At 34.8% G+C, this 13,478-nt stretch overlaps 1 protein-coding gene across 1 annotated transcript in view; it reads right to left on the minus strand.

Moving 5' to 3' along the window:
* The window catches only part of LOC145662911 (inhibitor of nuclear factor kappa-B kinase subunit alpha-like), a 77,069-nt gene that overhangs the window by 26,974 nt on the left and 36,617 nt on the right, over positions 1-13,478 (minus strand). Inside the window, exons 8-11 of the mRNA XM_081728916.1 lie at positions 11,956-12,094; positions 8,948-9,139; positions 5,438-5,655; positions 2,286-2,440 (exon numbers count right to left, since the gene is read on the minus strand). Coding sequence (XP_081585042.1) covers positions 2,286-2,440; positions 5,438-5,655; positions 8,948-9,139; positions 11,956-12,094 — 704 coding nt within the window. The remainder of the gene's footprint in view (positions 1-2,285; positions 2,441-5,437; positions 5,656-8,947; positions 9,140-11,955; positions 12,095-13,478) is intronic.

Raw genomic sequence — 13,478 nt, forward strand, 5'->3', positions numbered from 1 at the left:
TTATTTACACACTGATCACTGATTTTAAATGACATTTCGCCTTTACATGGTGTTTACATGTAAAAGAACAGGATAATCCCCGACACACCTGATCATCAGATTCATAAAATTAAGATAAGATTTGCTAGGTACTGTTAATGAAAAATGAAACAAAATAAAAAAGTAGTGAAGGCATTCCTTTATACGAAATAAAGTGTATTATGGAGACTTATTAACATTTAACGCGTAAAGTAAAATAATACTTATTAAAAATTTCGGGAGAAGTATTGTACTTCACGGGAATGCCCTGTTTTTGTACACCGTCGCTCTAACTAGCCACGGGGACTTAGCTGATACAAGCTGCTTGCCTTTTGCTCTTCTAGGCATAGTACGTCGCTTCGAGCCTCAAGACAAGGATTTTTGTGTTTGTTTCTATACTTGCGTGCCAGTGGCCTAGCCGCACTGGAATACAATTCTTGTCGAAGTCAAGAAGTGCAGGATTTGGTCAGAGGAAAGTTAGGTGATCATTTACAGTCACCAGATGATGGAATTGATATGTCCACCTAGCGTCGTGAGGGCAATTGAGGAGCTACTTGAAAGAAAGAAGTAGCAAACTCCGAACTAGAAAGCCATCATTAACGGCTAAATGCGCCGATGTGCTGACCATATATTATCCCAAAGATATGAGTGCCACAAGAATGCTGGTAGGCCCTGATCTCGTAAGGGTTGTTGCGCCAGTCGTTTTGTTTAGCTTTAATATTTACGTAAAAAATCCGGACTATCGAATCATGGTCATGTTTGACAGACAATACAGATGCTAATTCTAAACTAAGAAATGCAATATACTAGTCTACTTCCAGACCCTTGATTCAGTTCTTTTACTGGCAGTAACGCCAATTTCGAATTTTTTTCTTCTTTAACCTTCTGCCGCTACAAAAATTCCTTGAAAGCATAGTTATCAGTATATGCACAATCACGCTTAATTTTGCAGAAATGTAATAACTGAGAAAATCGTTATTTACAGCATATGCGCAAGACATTTTCGCACTAATATACATACATTAACAATCATACACTTAACATATAGTTATTATTAATTTAGTGTAGATATGTACGTATTATATTAAATAGTTACAGTAATATTTCTTACACAGCTAATCTATAATATTATTTAAAACATGGATATGTATCATTGATCAGAATCCGTATTTTTGCCACTTGTCTTAGAACCACGTGACCAACATATACTAGTTTTACTGAGTCCTAATACATATACATTAACCTCTCCATGTTACTTGTCTCGGACAATCTCCGAGTAGGTTTAGACCGGTATACGGCGGAAAGCCTTATCTCCTTTAATCTTGGTTCTGAAAGTGAATGTGAAGACCCCAATTAATTAATCAAGAAATGAAATTCAAGATTCTTTATATGTGATTAATTTTTCTTCTGTCTATCCTATTTGTGAAATTATTTTTGTCTTTGCTGATGCCTGACACCACACGTCCAAATGTTTGTCCTGCTTTTTCTAAGTTGTATGTACATCGACATGAGAATTAAATGTATCGTAAGAAGTTTGTGTGTCCTTGTTAGGAGGAAACAAACAACAGTAGTCCTAGTTAGGAGAAATCAAACAATAGTAGTCCCTGTTAAAAGAAATCAAACAACAGTAGTCTTTGTTAGGAGGAATCAAAGAACAGTAGTCCTTGTTAGGAGGAATCAAACAATAGTAGTCCTTGCTAAAAGAAATCAAACAACAATAATCTTTGTTAGGAGAAATCAAACAACAGTACTCCTTGTTAGGAGGAATCAAACAACAGTAGTCCTTGTTAGGAGGAATCAAACAACAGTACTCTTTGTTAGGAGAAATCAAACAATAGTACTCCTTGTTAGGAGAAATCAAACAATAGTACTCCTTGTTAAGAGGAATCAAACAATAGTAGTCCTTGTTAGGAGGAATTAAACAACAGTAATCTTTGTTAGGAGGAATCAAACAACCAAACAACAGTAGTCCTTGTTAGGAGGAATCAAACAACAGTAGTCTTTGTTAGGAGGAATCAAACGACAGTAATTCTTGTTAGGGGGAATCAAACAACAGCAATCCTTGTTGGGAGGAATCAAACAACAGTAGTCCTTATTAGGAAGAATCTGCTAGTTAACAGTATATATTTCAAGTAATAGACCCACATATAACGAACACCTATTTATCCCTTTGATATCTGTTATTCACCCACAAGTCTTCTGTTAATCTTCTGTATCTGGTATGATGGCATAAATTATGTATTTTTTAAATATGTTCTAATACTTACCTATACCTTTATTCATGGCTTGCTTTTCATAGTTAGCAATGTCTAAACGCAATGAATCACTGAAGAACTGATACTGCGCTAGCAGCTGCTGCAGTTCCACTATCATTCTTTGGGTCAACTTATGTAAATAAGAATTTCTTTGCAGCATATGCATCCTGTAACAGAAATGAGCTGCAGTGTAGAAACAAAGCTACAATATAGGTACAATCATAATTAAAATTTGATCTCGTTACTGTAAATGTAGGCTTTCAGGAACCAAATATAGTTTTTAATAATTGTAGTTAATTCTCTTTAAAAAAAATCAATGAAATCTTTTTGAGTTTTACGTCCCACGCTTATGCCGGTTAGGCTAAAGAAGACGGTGATTATGAGAAATGAGTGAAATGGTGGAATGAAGAAAGTGGGAGGAAACGGGAGAACCCCGAGAAACCCCATGAGCACGGTGTTTGTCCACCACAAAGTCCAGCGCGAGCTGGGATCGAACCAGGGACCCCAAGCACCGGAGGTGAAAGCTCTACCACTGAGCCACCGCGCTCCCCTAGTTACTTTTCTATCAATTGATTTCCGTAAAAGTGTGGTTTCAGAGTAGTTCTAAAAGCTCTTATTAATTTATTAATGAACTTAACTGAATATAAAAATTATTATTTAGTCAATCACTTGCAGGTATTTACTAAGTGACATGTGGGATGACAAAAAGAAACATGGTAACGAGAATTACGGAATATGTAAGAAATTCTAAAGAAAATGATCTTGCGATATAAGGTTTCTCTAAACATTTATCGACAACCACGCACATCACAAAGAAGATGCATATACTTCAGAGGACTACACTGCAAATTGAAAGGTCCACTCACGAATGATACTTCGTTAGAACTATACAACCTAAACTAAACCAGGTACATTTCATTAGTAATGAGATTCATTTATAAAATATCAGATAAGAAGAATAATTACTAAATATATACTTTTGGGTTTAAAGATCGATCGTAACATTCAGCTTTCTAAGAAATTTTACATATCACAACAGGAACTAAGTAAACATACGAATTGGCAATAGTGAAACATCATGGTAAACAACATTGGAGATTAATGGTATTGGTGTACTACATTAAATTTCACAATAATTACTGTTATCTTGCATATTTTGAGTGAATTTTACGGTTATAGGTCAGAAAAGGGGTTGAGTTGGCCCAGAGGATATCGGTCTAAAATATAATACAACCCATTAAGAGGTTATGTAAATTTTAATTTTATTATGAATTACTTCACAATTAATTAGGGGCCTCTGACATCAGATTGAACTTATATCGTTCAGCAAGTTGATTGGCTTTTGCATCATAATAACCCACCAAGAATTTCTATTCATCAAACTTGTTTGGTAGAAGGCAGAGCAGGAGAACACATACACTTGAATCCTTCGTAGGTCTGTGGCCAATCTCTGAAATAAAAGTTGATATCTTACGCTCTTCTGGTGTTAAATTTGCTTGACATATCTGTGGGAGCAGTTAAAAGTACGACAATTCATCCCACTTCTACGTCAAAAGAGTTCAAAACGTTATCATATCAGATGTGAATTCCTTCGTCAAATGCTAAAAGTATCTTTTTTATGTCGAATTATTATTAAAATAGGTTGGATTATGCACGTTTGCTACTTCTTTAATAGTTGAAGTTACAGTAATAGTAGCACCTTTGTATAAAAGCTTATACTCATCAAACAGTTTTACTTAAGAATAAACAGGTAAACATACAAGTAACCATATTCAAATAACTAAATTAACTATTCCTATTTCATATTTATCATCTTTTATTCTAACTCTTTCTTTCTCCATCAAATATGTATATGTATATTAGTTTACTCTATTATTAGGACTGACAATCTCTGGCTCAAACTATTATCTTCAATGTCAAAATTCTTCCTTAGAACATTCTACCAACATTCAATACAAGTTATTTCCGAAACTACAACAAAATATAATTACAGTAAACACTAGAATAATCACTATCTCATTCATATACGAAATAAGATAATTTCTATCTTTAACATTCGCGACGTCATAGACCATCACTGGCTCACGCAGTAGATGAGTAAGATGCCATCAGTACTTGTCGTTATGTAGCCGAAAGGCACTTATTACTAGAAAGTATGTAAACCTGTTAAAAGTTTAATTTACCCTACTTATAAGCTGTTCGTATCTTGAAATAATAATTATGGGTGAATTTGCCACCAGAATCGTACTGGAAGTACTCAGCAATTGTGTAACAGTAAATTTATAAAAACAGCCCGAAAATTTACAGGGATTTTCTATGAAAAAGTGATACATGCGGCTTCGAACATTTGTATGAAAATGCAAACTGATGCTCGTTTACTTAGCATCGGTGGACGAATCTTGCTTCTCCCATTGATAACTACCTGTATTCGTTTTCGCCCCTAACTCAGTTTGATCACATTGTGTTATTGTAATACAGTATGTTTTAACCTACTATACACCATTCCTTATTAGATCACTAGTTTCAAGATCAGTTGGTGAAGAAATGTCACAACTAAAGTACAGAAGCGATAGAGGTTTTCCGAGGACCATTACCTTGACTTTCTGGGACACCATCCGAGTTTGTTGAATCGGAGTTATACCATCCTGTTCGGCGCTTTAAAGGACTATCAGTTATACATACACTCACTACTCACCTTTTCCTTTCCACTGGATCGTAACTCCAGGAATATCTTGCAACGCTACGAATAATTTACTTACTTGAGCCTATAGAGTGCACAGTTAGTGAATTAGAGATCATGGATTTGATCCGATAAACTTCAACTGATGCACATCTAGTTATATAGTGCCGTAATGGGTTATTTTAACATCTGTAAGTGGAGTCAAGACTACAGAAAGAGATCTCTCTAGAGTTCCACAATGACACCTTCATACACTAGTGACAGTACCTAATACAGAATTATTTTAGATTGTCAGTTGAATAAAAATTGGTTTTTACATTCTTCTAGTGTATTATAAGATACTAATGTACAGTATCTCTAGTGTATACATGCAAATATTGCTATGAGGCTGAATTTCTTTCTAATGAGCTTCTCAAATGAAACTACGTTACAACAATAATATCTTATCAGTAAAAGGTATACTTAAAGTACAAAGTTATCTTACATTTTAACTCTATGAGCTTGGAGAAATCGTTGGTACAAAAGAGCTTCTTGGTTAAGGAAGAATACAGCATGTGCCCAACTTCTCTTTTGGTGCACATATTCAAATAATGCCTTTGGATTATCCATCATCTTTATTATCAGCGGAGGAAATTTCGGTGGAGTTTGTGGGATTACAAACTTCCCTCTTCGATAAACATTAACTACCCAATCCTCTTCATCCTTACAAAAATATAATGCAAAGAATAAATAAAGAAAATCGGTAAGAAAATAATAAAAAATAAGTTATATTTTGTAATGATTTTAATAAATTAACCCTTTCGGGACCTAATGGCCAAAGTGATACATATGGGGTTGTCACTTAATCTTCTGCCGTGTGAACGCTAATTAAGATATCGGGATGATTTTTTTCTATGCCAAACATGGCTGAAACATAGTTTATCCTGATTATATTTCTTTCTGAGTGTCGAACTTTCTTCTCAAATTTGAGCCCAAAGTCAAAAAACCGTGTATTTTCGAATTTTCTTCTTTTTAGTTTTTTTAAATATAACTTCCTTCGTTTTACAGAGATCTACTTAGGACTTGTTAGGTATGCCTCATACGGATACCTAATTTCTTAGACCAATTTGACCAACTCACAGTCAATGCTGCCAACTAAAGGAATTAAAATTTTCCTATTTTTCGGTCAAAAAATCGAAATTTTCAAAATTTATGTTTATAAATCCGTATCTATACGTACAAACACAAGTCAACTTATGCCAGTAGAACATCATTCCTTACTGAATAAAAGCAAATGCAGACCGTTACAATCGGGTAATTAGGAGACGCACGAAAAATTCGAATTTAGGTTTTAAACCTTTTTCTTTTCTGTCTACCATAATTATTTTTTTTTTAAGTTACAAGCTTTGTTTCTTAGATATCGACATGATACTTTTGTGATACACCACTACAAAAAGTTTCAATAGACTAATTAGGGAAGCTGCAGCACCTGCATAACAGTTGATTTTTGCTTCTGAAACGAAAAAATGTCAAAATTTCGTGTCTACGAGGAGAGAAAATTTTTCTGTCTTTGTACGGAAGCCAACGACTTCACGTTTTTACTGTGAATTGTAGACACACCAAAGAAGTTTTTTGAGGTGACTTGGGCCCATGTGGCGACAACAGGGTTTGGGAATTTGGGAATCCCCCCAAAAATCTTAAAATTCGGTTTGGGAATTTTTGCTAATTTTTACCTTTACATTTCCTTCCCGTTGCCAACATTGCAATCAAACTTACGCCATAAAATTGCCACATCCTTCTGCTAAAAAAGGTCTTAACCATATCAATCGGGTAAACAGTCTCTGAGTTATAATTCATTATCTGAAAGTCTACGAAAACGCCAAAAATGACTAAGTCCCGAAAGGGTTAATCAATAGCTTAATTGTTCTATATGACGTCGCATATCTTTTCCTAGATACGCTTTGACGAAAGCAGCAGAGTCAAGTTTTTGAAGTATCAGTTTGTGTTTCACTTTTGAACACGTGTTTAATAAGATTTATTTACATATATGTACCGTGTTATGCAAAAATGAACTAAGCGCCAAACTTTGAAAATCCACATAAATGCGACGATTGGTTCCTGATAAGCATTAGAACGTTTTGCACAATCGAAAAGTGAGGAAAACCAACACCTTTCCAAAAAAAGAAACATAATTTCACTTTTGATTACGGCTACATTAATACTGGACATCAACCTTTATACGTAATTTTCTTAAAAGTATGAAAGTGGCGCTTAGTTCGTTTTCGCAGGACACGGTACATATATATCTATATCTATCTATCTATCTATCTATCTATCTATCTATCTATATATATATATATATATATATATATATATATATATATATATATATATATATATATATATATATATCCGAAATCCATTAAAAATCATACACAAGTTACTGGATTGGTGCAATTGAAATGTAAAATTTACGTCTAATAGGAAACCATCCTCTGTAATGTAATTAGTGGATGAACTAAACTATGTGTACATAATAAAGTCTGTGAATGTTTCGAAAACAGGCAGGAGTGACCATTCAGTTCAGTCAAGAGGCTGTTGTTGAACATTGTCGTGTGAAAGTACATAATGGAGAACACACAATTGGAAGCGATTTTCCTTAAGTTCAAGTAGGTACATTCTGACATCTAGCCGTGAAAAAGCAGCAGCAGTGCATTTAGGGCAGTAGTACTGAATGAACACAACATATGCTTGGTTTGTAAAATTTCGTGCGATGACATATCATTAAAAAATTAGCCAGCGCCCACCGACTAACACCATATACTGATGACCTCCTTAGAACAACTTGCAAACGGACATCGGAAAAGTATTCGTGCAACTGTAGGTGAGTTAGGTATATACCATATCACTGTCATTCGGATGTTCCGAGTAATCAGTAAGGTGAAAAAGCTGGACTCATGGGTGCCACGTGAGTTGACATTGTCTAAAGAATCGCCATCTAGAAGTGAGCAGTTTTTCGAGAATACGGAATAATCGGGAAAATAATCTTGCATTAGATTGTAACTTCAGATATAAAATCAATCTGCTACGGCAATCCTAAATGATCAGGACAGTGTTTGGATAGTGATCAATGTTCAGGACAGTTTACAAAACCATTCTTCTCTCTGATGTTCTTGCTTTATGCTGATATATGGAGGGATGATTCATTACGTCTGCCTCCGTCGAGGTGGAACTATTACTGCGAATCGTTACAGTACTGTACTCTACGAAATGCACTGGAAATTTATCCGCGAGGTACAGAAATGGTTAAGACGTGTAATCCTCATATTGAGGGCCCACATGTCGCTTAAAGAACGCTACAGACACTTCATAAAACCCTTTGCACTATATAACTCTTCTAAGTTGCAATGTAAAACCCTTCCTCATCTACTGTATTTTCACGTCGTCTCTTCCACCGACTACCACTTCTACTGGCCACTCGACCACCTCTTGGTAGGGAAAAAATGAAATCTTTCAGTTTAACGTCCCACAAATTATGCCCTTTCGGCTAAGGGAGATGATGACTAAAGTGAATGTTGGTGGAAGAATTTGAGCAATGAAAAGTGGAAGGAAACAGGAGTACTCCGAGAAAACCCACGGATATGATGTTGTCTACCACACACTTACTTGGTTGGGGATCGAACTAGCGACTCCATGCACCACAGGTAAGCGTCTACCCCTGAGCCACCGTACCTTGGTATGGAAGAATATTCCTGGTGGCTGAAAGGTGCAAGTGTGTGGCTGTGGTCGGAAACAACTTTAACTAGCCAAGTAATGCAATTTTCTTTTTTCTTTCTTCCTTTGAAAGTGTGTGACACACGTATCAAACATTTCTATTACACCAGCCAAATATAGATCTTTACAAACGCAATTTTTGGGTTCTCCGTTTATCTTAAATAATTTGTATCTCTTATTTTCTCTATTAGTTTCCAGAACAAACCAGTAAGATGCCAAATTAAAGACTTTGTTTACTTACTGGAGGTGACCAACACTGAAGAGCTTCTTTCTGTAGATCTGCTTGATTGCCTCGCGGAAGAAGAATTTCTTGTTCATGAACTTCCAATTTTGTATCTCGTTCAATCCACAACTGGAGTGTACTCATCATCGTAGAATCTTCAATTTCGTAGCTTAGCATCTGGTTACTTTCAACGCAGTAGATGTTTACGATCTGAAATAGGCAACAAGCAATATTTTAAGCACTTCTCACATATCCAAAATAATAACTTCATAGACGTCGTCACAAAGTATTACATAATTAACAAAAAAGATAAAAACCAAGTTTCGCTTGTTTGTTGAAGTTTAGGGTTTCTTTGTTTCTTTTCAGTACCGACGCTGCACAAGAGAGAACCTATAGTTTAAGATAAATCCAAACCACTTTAATGCGTTCAAATTTCCAATGCTCTGTGAGCAACGCTAATATGCAAACTTAAAAACATTTAATAAAAGAGTTACTGGTTGCATAATATCTTTGCAAAACTATTTTGATATTCTTAATCCTTTTTATAAGACGTCTCAGTCTATTAGTCAAGCTAATTCCTAATAGTTTAGTCAGGCTAAAGCTATCGCTAGCTGCTCTGCCTCCAATCTGACACCAAGAGATATCGCTAACGTGCAGGTAATTTGAGAACGAGCGGATGGCTTAGGAGGTGGGGGACTAAATGAAATGTTTCAGTTTAACGTCCCATGATAATGCCATTTAGGCTAAGAGAGACGATGATCAAAGCAAATGAATGATGACGAAACAACTGGTGGAATGAGGAAGTGGGAGGAATCGGAAGTACCAAGAGAAAATCTACGGATCACTACAAACTTACTTGGCCGAGGATCGAACTAGGGACCCCATGAACCAGAGGTAAGCGCTCTACCACTGAGCCACCGTGCCCTCCAGGGTGGAAGAGGACTAGTGGATCTTAATGTTACCTTTTGGAAAATAACTACTTGAAAATAAAAGATTTCGTGTCAAGTTTTCAGTATCTTACACGCGACATAACAAATAAGTCGCACACACACACACACACACAAAATCAAACAACTGAAATGATCTGATTCAGTGCTATTTGCACATCTGCACCAAACTACACGAAACGCAGATCAACCATTTAAGTACAATTCGTCTCATATGTGTTACTACCGAGCATTGAGCCAAAAAACACGTGCTAATTACTCGGCGGCTTCAAGAGACTTCCACTACTAACTACAATAACAACCATAAGAAAACATGTATTTAATATGAGAACTATGAATAGAGAGAAATAGGCACAAAGGAGTTATTCAAAGCGTTCAAATTGATACATAAACTATAACAAATATTTTATAAACCCTTGTAATGATCCTGAAAGTCAATTGTCAAAACTCATGTTTTAATATGTATTTTAGATTATCTTTCCCTATGTTAACAAAGATAATGGTATACAGCAAACTAATTACTGATAAATTACTCTTGCACAAGCACATTTTATCTGAATTCTTTTCTGCTCAACAGCGATCTTTCATTAGGGCTGACATATCCAGATTTGGATATCTAAAATGGATATGGGAAAAATATAGAAACTTGATCGATATATCGCAATATCGAATAATGAAATATCGAAAACTATCGAATATCACAATGTCTAAACATATCGAAATATCGATATTTTGATCAGTACCGTTTTTCGATATCATTACATACTTGCTTGTGACATTCATGCTCACCAAAATCAAAGGCTTCCACGTGACAAAATGGAATACTTATATTATGTAACAATCATGATAGGAACCTCATGCAATATTTAACACTGGAACAGACTGCGAAATATATTCTTATATTATCATATCCTGAGTAAATGTAAAGAATGCAGAGTGCGACTAACATTCAGATTACGCTAAACACTCTATATAGGGAGGGTTGCCATTCGTCCCGAAAAATCCGGGACCGTCATGGAGTCGAGATCTTCGTTCCAGCGTACCGACAATATTTCTTGGGACGCTTAAATGTCCCGAATTTCAGTGCTGAACAAAGGAACGGAATATTATAGTTTGCTTATTTCACAGGTTTATGTATATAATTATTCTCTTCAACTTCTGAGTATGGCAATTCAAAAGTTGTAGGAAAAAAAAACTTGAATATATAAAACATAGATTTAATTAAGTTCACGATTTAACTACTTTGACATTGAACGAAGCATTCGTTTCATTGGGCCAGGGACAAAACGTTTTATTGCTCAATCTTGTTATATTTAGTACTCTGTTTCAATTTGCACCTTGCTTTTGAAATATTTTAATCAATAATCCCTGACTGACATTTTTGGTAATTCTCCGCTGACCATTCAAGAAGAAAAATATATTGTTTTAATTAATAAAGCTGAACAGACAATAATTGGAAAATGTTGGAATATTTTTTTTTTTAATAGAAGCTTATGAGGTGGGGGAAACGTATTTTTTTTTTTTTTCAATTTTTGCGGCAATTTCTTTTTCCTTCTTTTTACGCAATAACAACTTGAACAATTTTATCTAATCGAAGAAAGTAAATTAGTATATAACACTTCTTTTCATTTTAAGCATTTCAAAGATTCTCGTAATTTAGTAGCGTCCCGGACTTTCAATTTTGAAATATGGCAACCCTACATATAGGAGATTTTCCTAATAGATTAGGTTGACATGCATGTTAAAAAATACGGGAGAAGTGAGGAATTTAGAGAAAGCAAATGTAATTGATGTATTTGAACTGTTACGCAAATTTCGAAAAAACGAACTGATACGATCTTGGTTTTGATCTTCTTAGTATATACTTTTCTCTCGAAATAACTTTTTTTCCGCATGTTCTTTCTGGAAGAATATTGTCCCAACACTTATTTAAAATGCCTTAATATGTACCTAGGTATTTAGAGGCAGATTTGTCGCTCTAAAATAGTATAATTAGAATGTACGTGTATATCTCTCAGCATCGGTTGTAGTGCTAGAATGATTACTATAATCACTAAATTTGAAGACATAAATCATTACCTTTTTCCTTAAAATTTCGTTCAACTGCGAGAAAACCACAATTTCTGTTTCACCGTTCTCTCTTACAACCTTTCCACGTTTTTTGGCATCCCATTCCAGTAAATACCGTAACCAGAGTTCGAGATGATATTTCAAACTCCTATAAGAGAGAAAAGTTTTTAAAACTCACAATACCACAATAAAGAGGAGGAAGTTTTCGCTCAGATGTATTCATCAATAGCATTCATTTGGTTACAAAATTATATGAGGTTTATTATATGTACTACATAAAAAAAATAGAGAAACTTAAATTTTAGCAATGGAAACAATTCAATGGAATACTAATACTGATTATTTCAACCTATTTTCAACTGTTTCCATCGAAGCAATGGCACATTCCCTGCAGTAACTGAAATGACCATGCGTCAGTGATGACCGGTCATTTAGTGACCTGTTGCCAGTGAAATACAATCTACAACACTAGAAAAAGATTAACGTAAGTTGCAGAAAAGGTGAGTTATTTTTTTGTTCGGTACACTTATTTCCAAAGTGTTTTTCCCAACACTGTCTTAACCTCACTCATGATTAAAAACATACTTTCAGAAACACTTTTCTTCTTGCTATTCAGAAAAATTCCCTTTAATCGTTGCACTACTTACAGGCAAAATTTTTGAGCATACGTAGATGTTTTACATTCAATTTTAATTCAAATTACTCAAATATCTGCTTTTATGTTTGTTATCAAAAATGTTTTAAATACCTATCTTTAAACTAGAAACGTAGTTTTTCATTTTTTATCTTTTAGCAAAATGGATAATTATAAATTGTAAGTGTGCGCTTCTATACTTATTTTCAGGCTTTTATTCATTTTCCTTTGTACACTTTTGTGTGTCACCTATAAAACTTTTATTTACGCTAATTACGCAAATCTGATTAATAAAATACACACGTGTATGCAAGTAACATATTAACTGTTCTTTCCAATTAATTCAATATAACAGTTCTTACTGGGTAGTTACCCACCTCGACATCGGAACTAAAAATTGAACTGCCTTTTCAGTCAAAATATTCAGAGGTCAGTGCTTGCCTAAACCTTGCCACGACGCAGAAAGTAATGAAATTAGATATATTGTTAACATTAGCAAAACGCTATCACTTCCATCTAATAAGGAAAAAGAAAGATCAGACGGTATTTTAACGTATCATCATCCCCTAACAAGTACGTATCAGAACACAGAGTATAGGGTATTTAGATGACGGATTAAGTCATTGATACTAGAAGTGACAGTAAGAAGAGAAGACGTTTTTGAAAGAAAATATGGATTCCTAGAGGAACAGAAATCCTCCAGCTTCAAATGTAAGATATTTTGAAGTTATCAGCACCAGAAAAGTGATTTCGAAATTAAGTAGACATATTATCTGCTTAATTATTCTTATTGTGTGGATTCGTTCTCACTATCAGGATATCAGGAATATAGAAGCAAAACCTGCTAAATTCATTTTTCAATTTTGTTAAGGGACGAAGGAAAAGTGACGCCCTTATG

This window comes from Thermobia domestica, chromosome 10 (genome assembly GCF_964235325.1).
Source record: "Thermobia domestica chromosome 10, izTheDome1.hap1.1, whole genome shotgun sequence".
In the NCBI taxonomy this organism is placed as follows: domain Eukaryota; kingdom Metazoa; phylum Arthropoda; class Insecta; order Zygentoma; family Lepismatidae; genus Thermobia; species Thermobia domestica.